The following is a 24593-nucleotide window of genomic DNA, read 5'->3' as shown; positions in this document are numbered from 1 at the left end:
TTAATCTGAATTGATTTTATCCTCTGTTTATATAACCCTGTAGCTGTGTACAAAAGCAATTTATGCCTGGATTCCCATGCGTAGAATCCAATCATGTGTAATGCACTTAAGTGCAATCAGAGCTATTACCCATAGTTATGAGCAAAATCCAGTTCTTCTTCCCATCTGCTGCTGTGAGAACACGTGGAGGGTCATAGAAAGGTCGGCATACGCACTGATTGGATGCAGTTGCCCAAAGTAAAAGTAAGATTGCTGAGAGATGTCTTTAGCATACCTTGAGAATGGCTCCCCTCCTTTAAATGGCGACACCTAATGGTTCTCTTCAAGAGAGAATGTGCCTCATTCAAGAATAGTGCAATGCTGGCACTTTAATGTTTTTCCTGCAGTTTTAACTAATGGTAATTAAATGGAAAACTACAGTACAAAATTAGCAGAAAAACATGTCAGGGTTTTTGGAAGTGAGTGCTGAATTGCATCAGCTAATTCTAATTGTGTGCAAAGTGATAGTTTATTTTTGTTGAAGTTTATACACTTTCTCAGCTGAGTTCCTTCAGTCTCAGCTTATAAGTTTCACAATAATTGCTCATACTTACATTGAGGGTCATAGAGTTCTATACATTATGGTGAGGGGTGCTTGGTGACAGGACCAGAGTTAAATCTCTGTTCAAAGAGGCTAATAGCTTGTGGGGAGGGGGAGAGGGAGGGGTGAAGTGATAGATGGAAGTTCTGCATGGATGATGCCACTGGAGTTAATGATGGTCTCTTGAAGTTAAATATCTACGAGGTCAACCTTATCAATAACTGGAAGCTGAATTGGAGTCTTTCAGATGTGCACAGAATTGCTGAACTAAAGCTAGTTGATCTGAGGGGTTTAGGGAGGGAAGTCCAAAGTGTGAGGCCAAGGCGGCTGAATGCACAACCACCAAAGGTGGGGTGAATGGAGGGAGGGTGTGCAAAAAGCTGGACTGTTCGAGGGAGTTGTAGTGCAGGAAGAAATTACAGAGATGGGAAGAGGTGAGGCGATGGAGGAATTTGAACACAAGCGTATTTAAAATTCCAGGAATGATAGGCGAGTGAGACGGCATAGGATAGGGTAGGGGCAGCATTTGGTCACCACTCCTAATATGTTATTCTTTGGCTTGAAATCCAATTTTTCCTAACATCTCTGTGAACTGCCATGGGACATTTTTCTACTTTATAAAGACGGGTGCTATAAAAATTCAAGCGTTAGCTGTGGCTCACTTGTAGCACACTCGCCTCTGAGTCAGAAGGTTGTGGGTTCAAGTCCCACTCCAGAGACTTGAGCACGAAATCTAGGCTAACACTCCAGTGCAGCACCGAGGGAGTCTTTCAGATAAGACGTTAAACAGAGGTGCCATCTGTCCTATCAGGTGGAAGTAATGGATCCCATGGCACTATTCGAAGAAGAGGAGGGGAGTTCTCCCCAGTGTCCTGGCCAGTATTTATCCCTCAATTAACATCCCTAAAAGACAGAGGGCTTGAAATTCAGTAGGTTAGTGCCTGGCGGGGTTGCTAACGGGGCGTTCAGGCATTAGCGCCGCGGAGGGGCGAATCCTGCGCCGCACAGCAAATTTGTCGGCCCCGTAGCACCGGCGATAACAGTTACTGCCTCGGTCCCTTTCACCATGCAGATTGTGACGTCAGTGAGTGTGCAACGCTCACTAGGCGCCTGATCTGCAAACTTCAGTAGTGCCCCCCGCCTTACCGCCTCGCGCCGACAGCGCCAGAGAGTGGAGGCGTGAACCAGCAGGCTGGCAGGGCGCTACTTAAAGGGATGCACCCCAGCTGTCGAGAAACTTCTGTTCCAAAGGACAGTTATGAGTGGCCGAGAGCACAGGATGTATCTGCAGCCCAATAAAGGCTGCTTAGTCCCTGGAGTGTTGCGGGTTGTCAAAGCACTTCGTATTTCATTCCACAGCATATCGCCGTTCTGCACTCCCCGAATCATTGGGGGCTGGTGTGCAGACTCCAGTGGCCCTCCCCTGTAATGGCTGGGCCAGTGCTCACTTCTGATTACATAACATCTCATTCGGTATCGCTTGGAGCCTAACACCACTCACCTATGCCATTAGCCTGATTTAGCGCTCCCCTGCATTCTTTGAGCGCTGAGACTGAATTTAGTGGGCAGCAAGATTGATTAGCACCAGGCGCTAAATTTCCAACTTCTCAAAAATTAGCGCCCCTTCCTGGGTGCTGCTGAATTTTTCCCCCAGAGTATTTGATCATTATCTCATTGCTGTTTGCAGGACCTTGCTCTGCGTAAATTGGCTGCCACGTTTCCTAAATTACAACAATTCTAGTTCATTGGCTGTAAAGTGCTTTGGGACATCCTGAGGTCTTGAAAGGTGCTATATAAATGCAAGTCCTTTCTTTCTGTAATTGCAAATTGTTGCTGTTGGTGAGTGAGTTGCAGAAACCTGGTCACAGCATCAGATTAAAGAAACAATCCAATGTGGAGTCACAAACAATTTATTATGGCGCAAATCTTGGCTTGTGTTGTGGACGTTAACAGAAGAGATTATCCTTTGCACTGCATGTACTAATATTATTGATTTATTTTAAGGGTATAATGTTGTAGTACAAATACCTTCAGGAGCAACTAATATTGACGTACGGCAGCACAGCTATTCAGGGAAGCCAGAGGATGACAACTATCTTGGTAAGCATTTTGAGAAGAAGTGTTGCGGTTTATTTGTTCAGTGCTTTGTAGTCTTCAGCTCTCTGTAGTAGGGTATCATGATCTACTTTACCTTTAACAATTCAGCCAATTCCCATTCACGAAAAACACCTATTCAACGATTACAATCTTGAGAAAAGTTGACTTCCTCCAGACTATTGTCGTATAAACAAAATTTATTTTCCTATTTGAAATCTGAAATGCAGAATCAGTTTATAGGAGTATTGGACCTTCCATAATTTGTATTTGAACTTTCTTATGCTGAAAATGTATTTATTTATCTATCTGCAGTTTCTAGAGAAAACACTATTTTCTAGGAACCAGTTGAAAAGCACTAGCAACACTGTCTTTGAAAAAAATCTCTTATTAACTTCTTTCCAAATTCTTCCAGTAGACAAGGATCCCTTGTCACTTCCACACCTCAGCAATCCTCCTCCAACACAATGAGCTGGATTTTGTCAATGAGGACATGATGGAGGCAGGACTCCCACATTTTGGGTTGTAGTCCCGCCTCCATCGAGGTGTGGCCAACCCACGCTATTTTCCCTTGATTGACCTTGTTAAGCGCGCCCAGCGGGCTCAGCAGGCCAATTAAGGGACACCTGGTTACTGGTGATGTCAGTGATTGACATTTCATCTGTCACGAGCTTTTGACAGATGAAAAATCAGCGTTTGACAGCTCTGTAAAGCTGTCAAACACTGACAATCTGTCTTCTAACTTGAGTCCTTCTACTCAGACACAGTTAGAGAGCTCTCCAGACCAGAAAGCAGAGGCTGCAGCTTTTGACAGTTCAGCGGCCATTCTGCTTTCTGTGCCGGTGAGCTGAGGGACTCCCGAAAACTGAAGGAAGGAAGCCTGCAGGAGAAAGTAAAGTAAAACTTATTAAAACACTTTACACTTACCTCACACACTTACCTCTGCACACATGCACCTATCACTCACCTGCACAACGGACATCTCGACCCCTCCAACCCCTTCAGACCGACGGCCCGCCTCGCTAACTTGGCGTGGTTCGGAGCCGTCGGACAGCCCACACTTCAGGGCTAAAAATAGGGATTAGGCAAAAAACTGCCTGTTAACTACCTGTTAACAGGCAATTAATTGGCACTAATCCCCTTCCCGCCTCGGGGAGGCGGCTCCCAGCACAGGTCGGATACCCGCCTCCTGGGACACTGGCACGGAGGCAGGTTGGGGGCGGCATGGGTTCGTGCCCCCCCGATTCTGCAATTTTCCCCCCACTCCCACCTCCAAACCTGCCTCCACGGGGCTTGGAAAATCCAGCCCAATGGCTCAAGCTCTGACTAACCGTGACTAATGCCATGGGAGACTTGCTGGTAACCTTGGGACGGGGTTAGGAGGCAGTTGTCATTAGTTTACATAATGTCATGAACCATAACAGCAAGCGAGATCCGCTTATAGAGATTGTCTGAATGCTGAGTTTACGTTACTCTAGTTTTGATTTATGTAAAAATGATTATATGTATATTACACAGAAGCATTGGTTTATTAGTTCATTTAGAATTAGTGCTGTTGCTCTTGGGAGTTTTTTTGCTAAAGTGAGTTAGTTGATTTTAGCTTATTCAGTTCTGCAGCGGAATTTTCCCTTTTAATTGATGATGTGGTGAAAACTGAGCTAGCCTTTATTGTTTTGTAGTGGAATGCCATAGAGTTAGTTTTATTTAGTGGAGTGCCATAGTTAGTTTATGTGTCAGCTTGACTCAGTTGGTAACACTCTGATTCAAAGTTGTGGGATCAAGCTTTAATGCAGGACTTCAGTACATAAACTAGACTGGCCTTTCAGTGCAATACTGAAGGAGTGCTGCACTGGCAGAGGTTGGCCAGAATTTTGAGGAGGAAGGCGGGTTATGGGCGGGGGTTTCTGAGGCGGTCGGGAGGCCGGGTTTCCCGCAGGCCCTGCTGACTTCAACAGCAGGGCCCGACTTGCATTTGAGGCCTCGGTTTCCCACCCACAGCCAGCCAGATTGAGAGGATGGCTGGCTGTGGGTGGGTAGGCCTTCAGCTACACAAAGGAGGGAGGGAGGGTTCGCGTGGGGGCCGGGCTGTTAAATGGATCGGGGTGTGCGGGGGGTAGAGAGGATCGGGGGTCGGGTAGACAATCGGGGGGGGGGGTGTAGGAAGGATCGGGGGTTGGGTAGACAATCTGGGGGGTGGTGTAGGGAGGATCGGGGTCGGGTAGACAATCGGGGGGGGTAGGGAGGATCGGGGGTCGGGTAGACAATCGGGGGGGGTAGGGAGGATCGGGGGTCGGGTAGACAATCGGGGTGGGTGTAGGGAGGATTGGGGGTCGGGTAGACGATCAGGGGGAATAGAGAGGATCGGGGGTCGGTCAGACGATTGGGGGGGGGGCGGGGGTGGGTGAGAGAGGATCGGGGCCGGATGATGGAGGGGGGTGAAGGGAAGATTATGGCTGGCCACCAGAGGATCGCTGGGGGCGGGGGGGGGGTGGCGGGGAGGCTGCGGAGAGATCGTGGCCGGCCACCAGAGAAATCATGGCCGACCGCAGCATCATCGCTGGGGTCGGGGGGGGTGAGGTGAGCAGAGGCCTCGTGGGGGAGGTCTTTGATCGCAGGGAGGTAGGTTAGGTAGTAAGTGTAACATTTGCATATTGAATTATCATTGGCCCGCAGGCATCTGTAAGGAATAGCTATTATATTCACATGTGATCACATGCTGAGTTGTCATTGGCCTGCAGGCATCTGTAAGGACTGCTATTGTTTTGAAGACCCAGGCTAGGGTCCTAACTCCATCTTGTCCCCACTGCTGTATGATTGAAAACACAGACCTGATGCTTCATAAAAGAGTTTAAACTGTAATACTCCGTTGTCCTGCAATTTATTAGTTTTGTACAAAGTGTGCAAAACAAGACATGGGCCCCGATTTTCCCCCAGCCGTCAGGCGGGGTTTCAGGCGTGTGGGGGTGGGGGAAACCTTGAATTTGGGGGTCCTGACACCATCCCGCCCAAAACCCCGCCCCACGTAAGTTTCAGGGATGGCGGGTACCCACCCCGCACTGGGACCCGCCTAAACCAGGCGGGAAGGGATTAGTGCCAATTAACTGCCTGTTAACAGGTAGTTAACGGGCAGTTTTTAGCCTAATCCCTATTTTGAGGGGTTTCGTGTGGGTTTCCCGACGGCTCCAAACCACGCCAGGTTAGAGCAGGCAGGCCATCGGGTTGAAGGAGTTGGAAGGGTCGCGATGTTGGCGCTCAGGTGAGTGATGGGTGCATGAGTGTAAAGGTAAGTGTGTTTGGTGTGTCTAAAGTGTGTAAAGAACTTTTACTTACCTGTACTTACCTTCACAGCCTTTCTTCCTGTAGCCGTCGGGAGCCCATCACTCAGCCGGAACTTAAAGCTGAACGGCTGCGATCTGTCAAAAGTGACAGCCTTCAGCTTTGAGTGCTGCTGAGAGTTCTAACTGAGTCTGTGCAGAATGACTCATGGTAGAACTCAGACTGTCAGTGTTTCACAGCTTCAAACAGCTGTGAGACACTGATATTTCATCTGTCAAAAACTCTTGACAGATGAAATTGCAGTCTGTGACGTCACCTGTTGCCAGGTGGCCCTTAATTGGCCTGCTGAGCCTGCTGGGCGGGCTCAACAAGGTCAATCAAGGGAAAATCACGCGGATTGGCCGGATGTCAAAGTAGGCGGGTCAAAAACCCGAAAGGGGATGTCCCGCCTTCTTCCCGACAGGTTCGGCAAAAATCTACCCTCTGGTGTCAGAACAGGGATTTGAAATGGACATCGTTGGAGCTCCCTTACCTCGAATGAATTGGGAATCTTTGAACTTACATAGAGAATGGTGCAAGTTCAAGCAACATGTGGAGTTAATGTTCTCGGGTCCATTGAAAAGCAAAGGGGAGGAAGAAAGATGCAGCTACCTACTCCTGTGGATCGGAGAAAGAGGGAGAAACATTTTTAACACATGGTCTCTCACCGCGGATGAAGCAAAGGTACTGAAAAGTTATTTTGACCGTTTTGAATCATATGTGATGCCCAAGACAAATACGATATTCGCTAGGTACAAGTTTCAGAAGAAAGTACAAGGAGCTAGTGAGTCGTTTGAACAGTTCGTGACTGAGTTAAAACTACTGGTAAAAGACTGTGAATATGCCGATAAAGATGAGATGGTCAGAGACTGCATCGTGTTTGGAATACATTCAGCTAAAGTGAGAGAGAAACTTTTGAATGTTGGGTCCGGTCTAATGCTGGACAAAGCTATGGACATAGCTACATTGCACGAGGTAGCCCAAGCATAGTTGAAAACCATAACCAGCGCCATGAACAGCTCGTGTGATCAGACAGTGCACACAGTTAATAGACACACACCAAAGAACACTGCCCAGAGAGCGTGTTTCAGAACAGAAAGAACAGCGAGAGTTCTAAAAATGGGCGACACAGACATAAAACGCTTCAAAAACTGTGGATATTATGGAAACAAGATGCATGGAGAAAAGGAGCAATGCCCTGCCAAAGGAAGGCAATGTGCTAAATGTGGTAAACGGAACCACTTTGCTAAAGTTTGCAGGACTGTTTTCGGATAAGCAGTGCACACAGTGAGTGACAGCCAAATGCCAGATAGAGAGCCAAATGCAGAGGAACTGTTTATTGATTCTGTATCACAGAAAAAACAGATTTCAGAGACTGAGCAAGCCTTTGCCAATATTGAGATAGGAAAACAGGGCACAGAGCTTAGGTTTAAACTAGACACTGGAGCTCAGGTTAATGTAATTCCTCTGAGTGAGTATCACAGCTTGAAGGATGAGTGAGCTACAGCCCACCTCATGCAGACTGACCAGCTATGGGGGTGAGCAGCTCATTGTAAAAGGCACATGCGTGATGAAATGCAAGTACAAAGAAAGCGACATGATGTTGGACTTTTACATTGTTGACACTGGAGCACCTCCAGTGCTAGGTCTAAAGGCATGTTTAGACATGGACCTCGTCAAGCTAGTGCTATCATTGACAGCACCAGTTGAGAAGCAGACAGTCATGGAGGAGTTTGCTGACGTTTTCAAAGGAATCGGACTATTCCCAGGTGAATGCACTATTCACCTTGACCCAGCAGCAACCCCTGTGGTTTGCCCACCGAGAAGGATACCCCTTGCTCTATGTAGTCACCTGAAGGAGGAGCTGCAGAGCATGGAGAATACAGAAATCATCGTCCGGGAAACAGAACCGACAGAGTGAGTCAACGTGTTAGTAGTGGTTGAGAAACCACGTACAGGCAAGCTCAGAGTCTGTCTCGACCCCAGAGATTTGAACAAGGCTATCAAACGCCCTCACTACCCTCTACCAACGCTAGATGACATCACACTCAAGTTACTGGGAGCACGTTACTTCAGTGTAATGGACGCACGATCAGGATACTGGACTATCAAGCTCATGGAAGAGTCATCTAAGCTGGACACTACCAATTTCTGCGTTTACCATTTGGTCTTATCTCAGCTCAGGATGAATTCCAGCGGAAGATCGACGAAACCTATGAAGGCCTCAACAGAGTAGTTGCAATCGTAGACGACATCCTCATCTATGGCAGGCATAGAGAGGAACATGACAGGAACCTCCGTGCGATGCTACAAAGATCACGGGAGAAAGGTATCTGGCTCAACCCCGAGAAAAGCATAATCGGATCCACCGAGATCAGTTATTTCAGGCATCGCCACTCAACTGATGGCATTAAGCCAGATCCAGAGAAAATCTCCACCATCAAGAAGATGGAGCCGCCGAAGAACCGCGCAGAGCTGGAGACAGTACTAGGCATGGTTAACTACTTAGCCAAGTTTGCTCCGAGCCTCTCCGAAATCAACGCACCCATGTGTCAGTTGCTCAAACAATCCAATGAGTTCCTGTGGGACAAACAACATGACACAGCATTTCAGAAAATGAAAGACCTAATCACCAGAGAACCAGGACCAGTTCTTGCCTACTTCGACCCCAACAAAGAGCTCAGACTACAAGTGGACGCGTCAAAGTACGGACTAGGCACAGTATTACTGCAAGAAGGAAAGCCCATCGGCTACGCTTCCAGATCTCTCTCAGACAGTGAAATCAACTATGCTCAAATCTAAAAAGAGCTATATGCAATTCTGTTTGGATGTAAGCTTTTCCACCAGTACGTCTATGGCCGACAGGTCATTGTGGAATCCGACCACAAGCCCCTCGAGTCAATCATGAGGAAACCACTAGCCGCAGCCCCACCAAGGCCACAGAGAATGATCCTTCAGCTACAGAAGTACGACTTCACAATCATTCACCGTCCAGGCAAAGACATTCCTGTCGCAGACACGCTCTCCAGAAAGTCTCTTAGCTACCAGGACAGCAGCCTCAGTGAAGGCATGGATGTGCAGGTGCACATGGTGTACAACAGCTTACCTGTGAGTGACTCAAAACTGAAGGAGATCCGAGCAGGAGCAGAGAAAGATGCACAACTCACACTGTGGATGGCCTGAAGAAAGGAGGGAATGCCCTCAGAGCATATCTGAATTCTTGAACCACAGAGACGAACTGTCACAAATCAACAGAATCGTCTTCAAAGGGGAGAAAATCATCATTCCTACCAGTCTCAGAGAAGAGATGTTGACAAAAATTCATGCTGGACATATTGGCATGGAAAAATGCAAACAAAGAGCACGTGACATTATCTTTTGGCCCGGAATGTGCAAACACATTGAGGACATTGTCGAAAAATGTTCCATTTGTCTAGAATGCCGCCCATCAAATGTCAAAGAGCCCATGATACCTCACCGTATCCCAGACAGGCCCTGGCAGGTCGCGGCAACGGATCTGTTCACATGGAACAACGAGGACTACATAGTGACTGTTGATTACTACAGCAGATTTTTTGAACTGGACAAGCTTCACAGCACCACATCTGCAGCTGTGATCCACAAGCTAAAGGCAGCCTTTGCTAGGCATGGCATGGTAGAGACTTTAGTCTCAGACAATGGCCCCCAATACAAATCAAAAGAGTTCGAGTCATTTGCCAAGGCGTGGGATTTCACACATGTCACATCAAGCCCACATTACCCTCAAAGTAATGGCTTTGCTGAAAAAACTGTCCAGATTGCAAAAACACTCATGGACAAAGCCAAAGCGGACAAAAGAGACCCCTACATCAGTCTCCTTGAGTACCGCAACACTCCGGTTGACAACTTCAAGTCACCAGCACAGCTGTTGATGAGCCGCAGACTTCGCTCAATCCTTCCAAGCACCAACCAGCAGCTGCAGCCAGAGGTCGTCAGCTGCAAGCAAGTGCATGCAAAACATGTACAGAGACAGCAACACCAAAAGAGATACTATGACAGGTCAGCTAGACTACTGCCGCCGCTGCACAATGGAGAATCCGTCAGAATCCAGGAGCATGACTACTGGAAGCCAGCAGTCGTCATCCAGCCAGCTGACACTGAGCGATCGTATCACGCCCGCACCCCAGAAGGACAGGTGTACCGCCGCAATCGCAGGCACCTCCTGAACACCAAGGAACAACACCATCATTCTGACGAGAGGATCAGTTCAACAGAGTGTGATGAACAGAGCAATACACAAAACACATCATACTTACCTGAACCTAAACCTGAACCTGATTTGTTGACCGATTCAGGAGCATGCTCAGTTCCATACCACACAAGGTCGGGACGAGTGGTCAAGCCTAGAGTTATCCTTGACTTGTGAACTGTCAAAGGGTGTAGGCGGATCGCTGCCCTAAAAAAAAAACTGTACATCGTTATTGAAATGTTGAGATGTTTTCAGTGCTAGTTAAATGCTGAGTTTACTTATATGTTTATGCTACCGAGAATATTATGTAGAAGAAAGGTTTAAAAGTAATGCATTGTGGCGGTACCACCGGTTGTACCTTACATAAAGACACATAGGCCTAGAAATTCAGTTGCTTGCGCCAGCCGCTAGCGCCTTAGGAGGAGGAGATGTGGGGTGCTAAGCGGCTAGCGCCCGGGCGCAGCGCGATCTGCGCCTCTCGCCAACTTCAGTTAAGATTTAGTGGCGGCGCCAAGCCTTTGCGTGCGCGCAGATCCTGACGTCATTTCATGGTGCAACGCCTTTTGTGCGCCCCAAACCGGAAATTCAGTGGCGCCGGCCTATTGTGCACCTGGCGCCCCTAGCGACTGGTAGAGGGGAACGGTTCCCAGGCGCGGGGGGCGCTAATTAAAGGGCACTCCTCCTGCAGTAGAAATGGCAGCCATTTTGCAACACTCCTTCTTTGTGAGAGACGGCTCTTTGGAGAGAGACAAAGGTAGAGAGCTTTCTGGTTTGGCTCAACACTCGCACAGGTACTTGTGGCTTCAGGCCACAGCTTTGCACTTGTCTTTAACTTCAGAGCCATAGCATTGATTGGAAACATATAATGGGGGCTGCAATGGGTGGAAACGTTGGGTTTCTCCATTGCATTCAAAGGGCTCAGAGACGCCGTGAAAGAGTGCCAGTCATGGCCAGACAGAGAAGGGGCAACAGGCGTCGGCAAAGGAGGCCTTACCCACCCAGGGTATACCGCCAGCAGTTCTCATATCTGAACATGTCTGACGAGCAGTGTGTTCGGAGGCTGCGATTCAGAAGGGCGGTGGTCACTGAGATCTGCCACCTGCTTCGCGGAGATCTGCAGCCACAGCTGAGGAGCAGGACGTCTCTGTCGGTGGCAGTGAAGGTGACGGTGTCTCTCAACTTCTATGCCACCAGCTCCTTCCAATCCGCTACTGGGGACATTTCCAACATCTCCCAGTTTGCGGTACATTGCTGCATCCGCCAGGTGACCAATGCCCTTTTCAGAAGGAGACGTCAGTTCATCTCCTTCTCCATGACCGTTGACAAGCAGCAACAGCGTGCAATGGGCTTTGCAGCATTAGCGGGCTTCCCCATGGTGCAGGGCGCCATTGACTGCATGCATGTGGCTTTGCGGGCACCTCTAGAGAATGCTGAGGATTACCGCAACCGGAAGGGCTACCATTCGCTCAACGTGCAGTTGGTGTGTGACCACAGGCAGCTCATCCTAGCTGTCAATGCCCGCTTTTCAGGCAGCAGCCACAATGCCTTCATCCTGCACCAGACTTCTGTGGCAGACATGTTCCAGGCCCAGCCTCACCCACGAGGATGGCTTCTCGGGGACAAAGGCTATCCTTTGTGCACCTGGCTGATGACCCCGCTCCGTGCGCCCCGCACCCCTGCTGAAGAGGGATACAGTGACAGCCATCAAGCAACCAGGAACATCATTGAGCAAACAATCGGCGTCCTGAAGCAACGGTTCCGCTGTCTGGATTGTTCCGGAGGAGCCCTACAGTACTCGCCTGAGCGAGTCTCCCATTTCGTTGTAGTGCGCTGCATGCTGCACAACCTGGCTATCCGCAGGACTCAGCCACTGCCACCAGACATTGGAGGACCACCAGAGGAGGAGGAGGAGGAGGAGGACCAGCACAGGAGGGAGGCAGAAAGTGCAAGGGCCGCCCGTCGGCGGCTTATTGCACGTCGGTTCTAGGCCCCCTCTCAGGGAATGGCTTGTGCCAATGGCACAAGATGAATGTCGCCGCTCCACAAGCCCTCAGCCGAGCAGGGCAACCAGGACTTCCAAAAGAAAGCATGGACAGTGCGATTTCAGAAAATTTATTACTTTGATACCTCTATGCCCTTCCCACATAACAAACTAATGGAGAGAGGCCCCCCCCAAAAACACAAATAGACCAGTCTCGGCCTTTCCAAAAAAACAAATAGACCAGTCTCGGCCTTTCCAAAAAAACAAATAGACCAGTCTCGGCCTTTCCAAAAAAACAAATAGACCAGTCTCGGCCTTTCCAAAAAAACAAATAGACCAGTCTCGGCCTTTACAAGTAAAACAAATAGACCAGTCTCAGCCTTTCCAAAAAAACAAATAGACCAGTCTCGGCCTTTACAAGTAAAACAAAGACACCAGTATCGGCCTTTACAAGTGAAACAAAACATTTGGCCACACCTTCTACTTTTTCCCCCGCGAGGGTGATGCGTTTCGCATCCATGACTGGCCCCTGCCCGCCCTGCAGCTCCTCCTCAATGGGACCCCAGTGGCTGCAGCAAGGCTGGGGGAAGGCTGCTGAGGGTCAGATGGCGAGACGGCAGATGCCCTTGGGGGTTGGCCTGGACCAGCTCTGGGCCTGGAGGGGCCGGCTGCTGACTGCTCCAACTCTGCTTGTGCGGCAGCAGTCTGTCCAGCGGCTGGTGGCAGCTGCAATGGAGGAGTGACAGTTTCAGCTGCAGGAATGCTGCCAACCTGACAGATCACAGGTACTCCCTGGTCGCCTGATACATTGGCACTCGCACGGGCCAGCACTGCAGCATGCGCAGCAATCTGCTGAAGCACAGACTGCTGGGCTGCTGCGGCGTGGCGAGTGCCCTGGCGATGCCTGGCCGATCCACTGAGGGTGGCAGCAGTTAGTGCCCGTGTGGCCCTGGTCTGTGTCCGCATGACACCAGCCAGTGAATGCACGGCACGACTGAACACTTGGCTAGAAGCCGCCTGTGCTGCCGCGAAGTCCTGCAGACTCCTGGCCTGTGCTGCCCCGAATTCCTGCACACTCCTTGACAGTGACTCTATGGAGTCAGGCATCCTTGCCACTGCAGCCATGAGCTCAGTGTGCCTGCGCTCAGCCTGGGCGGCCATTTCCGCTAGGAGCCGCACCTCCTCTGCGCTCACCATAGCAGGACTGGAGGCCGCACTCACCCTCCGGGGAGAAGGCCGCCGAGCCTCCCCACCCCTCCCGCGTTGCTGCAGCCCGCTGGGCCCCGGAGCTTCACTCTCCTCCGACCCTTCCCCCCTGCTCCCCTCCAGGGAAGACGTGTCCTCATCATCGCCATGGGCTGCCTCGGCTGAGGGTGGCACTGATGGTCCGGCTTCCTCTTCCTCCTCCTCGCCCTCCGATTCACTCACAGTGCCAGCTTGAGGGCCCGCCTCCTCACCTGGCGATTCAGCATCTGAAAGTAGGGAGGCACAAGAGTTGCTTTAGAGTGAGGACAGGGCGGCAGCGAGGGAGGCATGAGTGCTGCTATGCACTGCATTGGTCCGACAGTGGCAAAGGATGCTGTTCTGAGGCGCAAGTGGAAAGAGAGAGGTCAAAAAGGTGATGCCCTTACCATTGGGGCCCACTGGCGACGGAGCCAATCAGCCGGCCTGACATAATGCGCTCCACATGCTGCTCCAGGTCGGAGAGCTGTTTGAGGTCAGGATGGCCTCCCCCGGTCTCACGCTGCTGCCTTCGGTTGTGCGCCACCTTGCCCTGCAAGAGAAAGGACGGCCTCTAAGTACAGTGTGAAGCCCTGATCTTGTCTGCACTGCCTCCCATGGTGGACTAGCCCTGACAGTGTGAAGCACTGATCTTGTCTGCACTGCCTCCCATGGTGGACTAGCCCTGACAGTGTGAAGTCCTGATCTTGTCTGCACTGCCTCCCATGGTGGACTAGCCCTGACAGTGTGAAGCCCTGATCTTGTCTGCACTGCCTCCCATGGTGGACTAGCCCTGACAGTGTGAAGCCCTGATCTTGTCTGCACTGCCAGTGTGTAAAGTCCTGAATGTGCAAGTGATTTTCATGACAGTCCCATAGCTGCTGGATGAGGGCTGGGCATTAGGGCTTTCAGGTCCCTTTGCCCATAAACTGAGGTGCACATGCAGGGATGAGGAGGACACTGGAAAGGGTACTCCCCCTGACAACCCGAGTGAGGTCATTGAACTTTTTCCGGCATTGTACAGGAGCCCTGGCAACCACGCTGTTGGAGGTCACCCTGTTTGACACCTCCCTCCAGGCTTTCCGATAGGCGCTAGGCAGCGGCCTCCTGCCACCTTCAGGGAACAGAACATGGCGCCTGCGCTCCACTGCGCCAACCAGCACCCTCAGGTCACCCTCGCTGAAGCGCTGCGCTCTCTCCCTGGCCTTCTCCATTGTCCTGGGCGTTGTACAGATCAAGCAGCAGTGGTCAGGCCTTGCTTCAGGGCTGCAGTGTGCAGGGCGTGGCAGCCAAACAAATCCACCCTCCCCCTTTAAGAGCTCACCGGCGCCAGAGTGTCTGCCTTCAATCAGCAACTCGCCGCACCTGCGCTGCGCCCGCCCTTGGGGGTATCGCCCCTGGCCGCCGGCTTAGCGCCTAATGATAGTCGTGCATCACCTGTTTTAGCGCAGCAGCAACCTCTTGGGGCGATGCCACTGAATATCGGCGAAGGTGGCGCTAAGTTGTGCCGGGCGCAAACTTTAGCGGCCGCCCGGCTGTAGCACCCCAAACGTGGCTATACTGAATTTCTAGGCCATAATTCCCTTTAACTTACCTTACTGTATGTTTAACTTACCTTTTGGGGCCGTTGCCCTTTTAACTTACCTGTTGGGGCCATTGCCCCTTTAAGACGCGCCTAGCATGCTGACGTCACGTCACGTACGACGTGACGTGCGTGCGGCAGCTGCCGGCCCAATTCGGCCTCAACGGCCAGCCGACAGGAGCGATGCGATCTTCCGCTCCCGCAGCAAGCGCCGGCACAGCCCGGCCTCGCGACCTCGGCCTCGACGGCCAGCGACGCAACGACGCACATCACGTGATGCCCTAAGCGCAGGAAACGCGAACAATGTGATGACGTCACAACATAAACGCGATGACGTCATCACGCTCCCCACAGGACTGCGAACTCAGTCCTCGTGGAGTCCCCGCTGGGACAAGACCTATACCACGGTGCTCCTACAGTCAGCCATCTCACCTGATGTAATTAGTCTGTTCCTGTAAATAAACAACTTGTTAATAGTTCGTCGAAGTCAAACTCTTTATTTAGTGGCAATCTACATGAACCGCTACAGCATAACCTTTCTCTTTTAAAAGAAAGGGGATGTAACATTTGCATATTGAATTATCATTGGCCCGCAGGCATCTGTAAGGAATACCTATTATATTCACATGTGATCACATGCTGAGTTGTCATTGGTCTGCAGGCATCTGTAAGGACTGCTATTGTTTTGAAGACCCAGGCTAGGGTCCTAACTCCATCTTGTCCCCACTGTGCTGTATGATTGAAAACACAGACCTGATGCTTCATAAAAGAGTTTAAACTGTAATACTCCGTTGTCCTGCAATTTATTAGTTTTGTACAAAGTGTGCAAAATAAGACAGTAAGTAGGGGCCCTGGATCCAGGCGGTAGGTATAAAGGCACTTACCTCCTGGATCCAGCAGTCCCCGTCTTGCTGTAACTGCCAGGTTTCACGAATAGTGTGAAACCCATCCACATACAGTTAAAAACAAAACGGAGATTTAAAAAAGAGGCTTCCAGATCCATTATAATATTTAAATTGTCATTCCAATCCCTGGGAGCGGGTTGGTTGCCTGCCCCTGTCCTGCCTACGTTAAAACTGGAAATGGGCGGGTTGGAGGCAGGATCAAGTCGGGAATCCCATTTTTTAACAGTTTAACTATCCTCACGCTCCAAACCCACCTGTTTTTTAAGATTTAAAGTTCCCCCTGTTAAATCAAGGTCTTACCTGCCTGTTGCAGTGGTTCATGTGGACATTGAAGATCCTGTGACACCATAGGAAGAGAGTAGAGGATCCTCTCTTGACGTCATGGCCAACATACCTCCCTTAAGCAGCACCAACCACCGAGAAATTATATGAACTAGTTTCTCACCTCACTATCGCTCAACTTTTCTCAAGATTGTAACCTTTGAACAGGTGTTACGGCAGTGCATAAAATGGCTGCTGCATTTACCTACATAGCTAATCACTGCAGTTCCAAAGAAATTAGTTGTGTGAAAAGCACTTTGAGACATATTTGAAAGCTGTAATAAGGATCTCATTCACAACATTCAACATTTACTGTGGGGGAAGTAATAAAAGCTGATCTTTGTATAACACAGAAACACAGAAACCCCACAGTGCAGATAGAGGCCATTTCGGCCCATCGAGCCTGCACCGACACATATCCCACCCGACCCCCGTAACCCCACGTATTTAATCCCCCTAACACTAAGGGTCAATTTATCATAGCCAATCATCCTAACCCGCACATCTTTGGACTGTGGGAGGAAACCGGAGCACCCGGAGGAAACCCACGCAAACACGGGGAGAATGTACAAACTCCACACAGACAGTCACCCGAGGCCGGATTCGAACCCGGGTCCCTGGCGCTGTGAGGCAACAGTGCTAACCACTATGCCACCGTGCTGCCCTTTGTGTATAACTTGTGATCTATCTGCTTCATTTCAACTGTACTTTCCTAACGGAAAATTCCTGTTCTGTGCTTTAGCGTTATCTGACAGTCAAGGTAATTTCATCCTGAATGGAAACTTTGTGGTGAGCATGTTTAAACGAGAAATAAGTGTGCAGGGAACCACAATTGAATACAGTGGCTCGGACAATGGTGTGGAGCGCATTAACTGCACTGATCGCATTGAGGAAGAGCTGACTCTGCAGGTAGGAATTTTCTGACAGCGCAACACCTTCTTATGTATTTATAAATGGTAATTCTCTGCCCCCGTGCTCCTAGGGAGGAACCTCCCCTGCCAAGAGTGCATACCAGGAATTCCCGTGTGCACTTATGATTTTTCCCAACCATTATTTTGGGAGCACTAAACAGCGCTTGTTGTTAAAGTCACAGCACCTTGACATTAGTTGACATTCACAGATTGCTTTCTTTTAAATCTTGCTAGGTTTTATCTGTTGGAAATTTGTACAACCCCGATGTGCGTTACTCTTTTAATATACCCATAGAGGACCAACTGGAGCAGTTTGTTTGGGATCCGTATGGTTCATGGCAAGAGTGCAGTAGACTGTGCCAAGGTAAACTCCGACCTGTTATTTACATTTCATTTTTGAATCTTAAAGTAAGTTTAATATATAAAAATAATTTAGCTGTTGGCTTCAAAATGGGCCTGTCTTTGTGAAATGTGAACGGTTTACACCATTTCCCTGGCGGCTTCACCAGCCTTCTGCCAGAGGCATCACAGGAGACCGGGGGGAAACCCCACATCATTTCAGTGCCTCTTGATCTTTCCACATATGTTGCACTAACCTGTGCATTACATCAAACTGTGTCATTATGTTAGTTACATGTGACATTGCAGGGAAAACGATTCACAACGTTTCTGTTTCTGTTAACCTCCCCAAACAATTAAATGCTTGTTGGACACTTTCTCATTAAGTCAATTCTCCTTTAAATTTGATAACACAGCCAGTATGTAAACATCTTAACTGTGGACTTACACTTAGGACACTTCTGAATTTTGTAGGCAAACCAGGAGCTTCCCAATGACTGATTCCACTCTGCTAGATGCAGTTGGTACAGCCAATATAAACACTCTGTTCTCCCATAACAAGTTCTTGACTGTTTAAAGTAGCTTATTATCATTGTGCTGCCAATCCTACCCACAGTGTGGAGAAAGCAGGATTATCTTATTTAAGATGTATCTTGAAGTGATTCACCTTGAATTTAGGTACACATATTCCGACAATATTACAGAGAAAGTATTGAGGCAAAGACAAATCTTAGCAATTTTCTTCTCCAATTTTTTTCCGTCCTCCTCTCTTGAAGGTATTGATTCCTTTCTGGCTACTGCTGCAAAGGAATTTGATATTCACCAGTACCTTGCATGAGTGGTCATTGTCCACGTGTGACTCTTCACCCTGAGTATTGGCGGGCCATTCAACCGTGGAGGGATTCTCTCCTTACCTGATGCCCGCCAAAAGTAGCCTTCCAGCAGGGGGACCCCTGGCTGATTTCTTCTTCGTAACCTAGAAGTACTGAGGCCAATTGCCATAGCCCTAACACAGCCCTGGCGAGGATCAGCTAACACAGCACAGACTGGGGATCAACCTTGGACTCTTTCTAACTTGTATGAAGTAGATTACACATCAGAATATATTTACGCATGTAAAATGTCTCCTCCAAAATGCTGGAAAATGCACTAAATAAAGTCTCCAAGATTTGCCAAGGAACATAGATTCTATCCCTGATGTGTGATGTGTAGTATACTCACTTCTGAAATTACCACTACACCATTGCTTGTCTCTGTTTATACTGTACCCAATCCTCCTTGATGTTAGGGAGGAGTGAACTTCACTTCCTCGCAGTGTATCTCAGTAGAATTATTTTGTTACAACCAGACTGCGGTTCTGTATATCAAAGAGTAGATTGAAATAAATCTATCTTATTCAGAGAACACTCCTGCCATATATTATAAACTAAAACATCAGACTTGCTGTCGGGCAGACTCCAGATTCGCTGTAAAACACGAGAATGTATGCGCTGATCTGCTTTCATCTGTTACACATAGGAGAACGGAGGAGAAAAGTTGTCTGTGTGCGTAAGAGTGATCACTTGGTTGTTTCTGACCAAAGATGTGAACATTTGCCTCGTCCAGCCACAGACAATGAGCTGTGCAACGCAGAATGTGAATTAAGGTAAAAAGTAGTATTTTAGTTGGCCTTTATGAAACTGAATTTTCAACAATTCACTTCTGATTTCCAGCCAAGGTCACCATTTGACAACACATCAGAGATCGAGTATCCGTTGTGTGGCGAATCATGGGGGCTGTGTTACCATTAACATACACCCTTCTTAACAACCTTGAACAGAAGTGGCAATGAATCAAGGCTGATGATGCACTGAACAACTGGGCCCCTAACGCTACTGAATGTTGAAAGGGTTAAATTCAGTGTAAAGGAAGCAAGATTTTTATTTTGGAGAGTCATCCTTGCACGCAGCATTTTACTTAAAATCTGCTGCTCGGTAGATTACCAGGTGGAGCAATAGATCACAACGTTAGGGTTAAAGTTTCATTTTAATCGTTGGAAAATCTGTGTGTGGTGTTGTGCGATTGCTTGATTTGTGCTCCCAGCATGCACTGGGAGTGCGAAGCAAAATTTCTACGCCCGCCACCCCTCCCCCCACCACTCCCCATACCTTTTCACCTGTGGGACACAGCTAACCTAATATCAGAAGCGTTAAAATCTCTACTCAGTTGCTAATGGGTACGGGACCACAGCAGAAAGCAGACGTAAGTTTGCACTCAGTGGATATTCTCATTCGGGGAAGCCACAAAAAGTGGCTGATGTGCAAGAAGGAAATGCCGCACTGGGGCAGTGTGGAGGTGCTCTGTTGAAGTTAATGGGAATTGGGGGTGATTTCTCAACTGCTGGCAACCCATTTTGTGCCTGAAAAACGGGTGTTCGGCAGTGGTACATTGTGAGGTGGGAGGGGCACCTCGGCCACCGAAGGCCCGCCTGATGCAATTTTCATTTGGTGCTTGCTGACCCTGAAAATGGTTTGGGCCTCCTGATTCCAGGCGGGTGGATTGGCCACTCGCTTCCCGCCCATTTCGAGCTGAAGTCGAAAATCTCCCCTCCCAAGGACCCCCCACCCCTGCCCCCTGCTTGTCAGTACATCGATATCTGGCTGTTCTATCTGGGACTGCTCAATGCTAACACTACTTGGAACAAACTGAAAAATGGTTTAATTCTGCCTCACAGTCCTCGCCTTGATGAGCACCGAGAACCATCAGGTGAAAAATAAAAATCTCGTTTGCCATATTTTTATGGAAGTTCCAAAAAATAAGTGCTTCTTGATAGAATTAAAAACGATTGACTTTAAAATATAAGTAGCTCTGCTCTAATTCTAGGTGGCACGCAGTAGGTAAGAGTGAATGTACGGCGCAGTGCGGACCGGGGTACAGAACACAAGACATTCACTGTATGAAGTACACCCACGGTAAAGGACCAAGCGAGCCCATGGACGACAGATACTGCAGTGATCAGCCAAAGCCTCCCGACAGACAGCCCTGCCATGGTGACTGTCACAGGACTAGTTGGCATTATACGTCCTGGTCGCAGGTAACGATTAGACTGAGGCAACTTAACTGCCTCACACTGCAGACAGATGAGCCTGGATTTTGTGATTAGTATTTTGTTAACGCCAGCGGTAACACTTACATTAAATGGGTTACCACCAGTATTAAAAGAACGGCAATCAGGAAATCCATGCTCTGAAATCATTGGCCCAGAAATTCGGGTCGGGGGCTTCCCGCGGGTGCAAGCCCCCGACCTGCACTTACCTTGCGCGCCGGCCGTTGAGCTGTGAGCCCCCGTGGAATTCCGATCCGGGGCCTGCGCCAACTGCCGGCGCGCAGTGCTTGCGTATCCCAGGGGCGCAGTTAGTTCAATGCGTCCCCTGGGATCACGTGGGCCATGGGGAGCCAATCGGAGCAGGGAATGCTCCATTCATAAGTTTGAGAGGAAGTGCTGTCAAACTTATAAATACTACGAGCCCCAAAACATCACTAAATCTTCAAATAATTTCTTTTTAAAAATCACATTTTTTAAATAAACTATAAATTACATGAAATAATTATTTTAAACAATAATTTAAATTTTTGAAAAAAATAATTTTATTTTCTAACGGGACTAAAAATAAACTTACCTTGCTTTAAAGTATTTAAAAATAATAAACCTGTGGAAAAAATGTTTTAATTTTAATTAATTCACCACTTACCTTGTAAAAAGCAGGCCTTACGACTGCTTTTTAAATGTGTAAATTCTGGAGACTTACCCTCCCGGGAAAACCTGCAAAGAAACCGCAAGTTCGATGCGCACGCGCAGCCTCTCCCACGCACGCGTTCGAACTCTGAACCCCTTCTTTCAGGGGAACGGAAGTGCCGGTTTCCCGCGCATGCGCAGTGCATGCAGGAAACCGGCACTTCCGTTGGGCCTACGGGTGAGTACCCCGTGCGTACTCACCTGTGGAGACCCGAATTTCTGGGCCAATATTGTTATTAAAATGTGCACCTCAAAAGGAGAACTGTGATGATAATTCATATTACCTGACATTTATAAAACAGTGCATGCAATACTATAAGTAACATCCATATTTATTAAACTGAAGTCCACGTAGAAAGAAGAAGGACTACTCACGGTAACAGGAGAATAATATTGGATTTCCAACTCATATTTGGGTCTCGGTTGTGCATTCCTGTGTACAATCTCAATGATGGGTATTTTGGTTTTCTCAGTGTTCAAAAAGCTGTGGCAGTGGAACAAGGACTCGGGAGGCTTACTGCATGAACAACCTGGGCAGGCGTCTCGTTGACCGAGAATGCAATGAGCATCACAACGATGTATCTCAGAGATGCAATGAATTTTCCTGCCCTGAATGGACAGCCAGTGAATGGAGTGAAGTGAGTAAAGCTTTAAGGAGTTAAACGAATGACACTAAAGACCAAATGAATGTGAATACTTGTCTAAGGAATGCCACTACCTGTATATATAAATCAATGTGCTGCATCAGAGTGTTGGGGCTGGTGGAAGCCCATAACTGTATGTGCTGTTGGGTTTGTGTCGTCAGGCAATATCTTGACACTATCAAAGAGAGAGAGAGAATATCTGACTGTGACCTATGCAGGGGTGCTCTTGTGCACTTAGTGGATGAAGAGCAGTATTGGCTGAGGCCTGGGAGCCTGTCACTTGCTTGCTCCCTAGGCTGGGTTGTGGAGAACTGAAAAGTAGACATGAAAATTTAAATTAAAAAATGCACAGGTACAAACCGAATGGATTTGATCCTTTCTCAAATTGGCCATGTGATTTTAAAATAAATGGCTAAAGTAGTGATGTAAGAGGTGGCCTTATGAAGCAAATTGGCATACCAAACTGTGAGGATGAATGCAAGAAACTGGAGTAGGAACTTGGGAACACGAGTAGGCCATCCAGTCTCTCAAACCTGCTCTGCCATTCAGTTATATTATGGCTGATTTGTACCTGAACTCCATTAACCCGCCTTGGCTCCATAATCACTTGATACCAGAGTTCCTGCTAAGGTGTGTGGGTGCGCGGCCGTGCAGTGGTCTGAGAGGTCCCGCTTTTACATTGTAGATACCGCGCATACACAAAAATTTGAATGGGCCACGTATTGGGAGAGGTAGGCTGTGCAGGAGGCAGTGCAGCTTAAAGGGGCCATTGGGGGAGGCAGGCTGTACAGGAGGAAGTGCAGCTTATGGGGGCCATTGGGGGAGGCAGGCTGTGCAGGAGGAAGTGCAGCTTATGGGGGCCATTGGGAGAGGTAGGCTGTGCAGGAGGCAGTGCAGCTTATGGGGGCCATTGGGAGAGGTAGGCTGTGCAGGAGGAAGTGCAGCTTATGGGGGCCATTGGGAGAGGTAGGCTGTGCAGGAGGCAGTGCAGCTTATGGGGGCCATTGGGAGAGGGAGGCTGTGCAGGAGGAAGTGCAGCTTATGGGGGCCATTGGGAGAGGCAGGCTGTGCAGGAGGCAGTGCAGCTTATGGGGGCCATTGGGAGAGGGAGGCTGTGCAGGAGAAAGTGCAGCTTATGGGGGCCATTGGGAGAGGGAGGCTGTGCAGGAGGAAGTGCAGCTTATAGGGGCCATTGGGAGAGGTAGGCTGTGCAGGAGGCAGTGCAGCTTATGGGGGCCATTGGGGGAGGCAGGCTGTGCAGGAGGCAGTGCAGCTTATGGGGGCCATTGGGAGAGGGAGGCTGTGCAGGAGGCAGTGCAGCTTATGGGGGCCATTGGGAGAGGCAGGCTGTGCAGGAGAAAGTGCAGCTTATAGGGGCCATTGGGAGAGGGAGGCTGTGCAGGAGAAAGTGCAGCTTATAGGGGCCATTGGGAGAGGCAGGCCGCACAGGAGGCAGTGCAGCTTAAAGGGGCACATTGCTTGATTCCCTTACCCAACAAAATCTGTCGATCTCAGTCTTGAAAATTCCACTTGTCCCAGCATCCACAGCCTTTTGGGGAGAGAGTTCCAGATTTCCACCACTCTTCATGTGAAAAAATGCTTCCTGATTTCACTCCTGAAGGGGCTAACTCTAATTTTAAGATTCTTGTTCTGGATTCCACCATCCGAGAAAGTGTTTCTCTGTGTCTACCCTATCGAATCCCGTTATCATTTTAAATACCTCAATTAAATCACCCCTCAACCTTCTAAACTCAAGGGAATACAAGCCAAGTTCGTGCAATCTGTCGTCATAACTTAACTCTTTAAGCTTTGTTATCATTCCGGTGAATCTGTGCTGTACCCCTTCCAAGGCCACTTTATCTTTCTTGAGGTTAAGTACCTAAAACTGATGAGGTCTACCCAAGGCTCATAAAGTACATGGACAGATATGCGGCAAATTTAGTTCAGTGTAGATAAATGTACGCTAAAAATATACCCTAATGGTAAGTCTGTGGAGTTGGGGGAGCAGAGATTCTGGGATGGAAATGTACAGATCTTGAAAAACTGGAAGTGTTAGCAGAAAAAGCCATTAAAAAGGGCAAATGGCTTTTCTAGAGAGGGGCTTAGATTAAAAGCAAGGAGGTGTTGATGAGTGTGTACAATCATTGACCGGGCCACAGCTGAAGTATTGTGTACAGCTTTGGACACCCCATTGTAGAAAGCATATTGGGAATGGTGCAACATAGATTTACTGGGATCAAACCTGGGAGAAGAGGATATCGTATAGTGAGAAACTTGAAAAATGAGGGCTATATTGACTAGAATAGAGAATGTAAAGCACGGATCTAAAGTAGTGGTTCTGCAGTTCCATATTCCCAGTAGAGAGGGTGGGATCATGGAGTCACCCTGTAATAGAAGTACTCAAAGCTGGTCAGTAAATTTAATAATGTAACAATGTGAGAAAAGCTCATTCAGACCATTGGGTCCACTCCATCCAGGATCAATCCGGCTCCTAACAAGGAGGCTTAGCTATGTGCTGCAATAGGATCTGTTTCTGTGGCATCCCTTACGCAGGGGGTGAAAAGCAGTGGTACAAGCAGCAGGGGAAACAAGTTAAGATTGGAGGCTGAAGGCCTGGTTGAGGAGAAGGATTTTATTTAGGTTTTTGAAAGAGATGGTAAGGTGCAGGTATTTAGGAAGGGAGTTCTTGGGGGCAGG

General features: G+C 48.7%; 1 protein-coding gene across 2 annotated transcripts in view; it reads left to right on the top strand.

The window, feature by feature from the left end:
• The window catches only part of LOC147106027 (A disintegrin and metalloproteinase with thrombospondin motifs 20-like), a 288734-nt gene that overhangs the window by 38063 nt on the left and 226078 nt on the right, over nt 1-24593 (top strand). For both annotated transcript variants that reach the window (XM_086008707.1, XM_086008708.1), the window contains exons 5-10: nt 2585-2680; nt 16970-17136; nt 17373-17502; nt 18996-19122; nt 20340-20550; nt 21726-21890. In XM_086008707.1, coding sequence (XP_085864833.1) covers nt 2585-2680; nt 16970-17136; nt 17373-17502; nt 18996-19122; nt 20340-20550; nt 21726-21890 — 896 coding nt within the window. The remainder of the gene's footprint in view (nt 1-2584; nt 2681-16969; nt 17137-17372; nt 17503-18995; nt 19123-20339; nt 20551-21725; nt 21891-24593) is intronic.

The sequence above is a fragment of the Somniosus microcephalus genome, chromosome 16 (genome assembly GCF_052327205.1).
Source record: "Somniosus microcephalus isolate GS21.2 chromosome 16, FLI_Smic_1.0, whole genome shotgun sequence".
In the NCBI taxonomy this organism is placed as follows: Eukaryota; Metazoa; Chordata; class Chondrichthyes; order Squaliformes; family Somniosidae; genus Somniosus; species Somniosus microcephalus.
The sequence above is the reverse complement of the archived record's forward strand: the minus strand, read 5'-3'. Positions and strand labels throughout refer to the sequence as shown.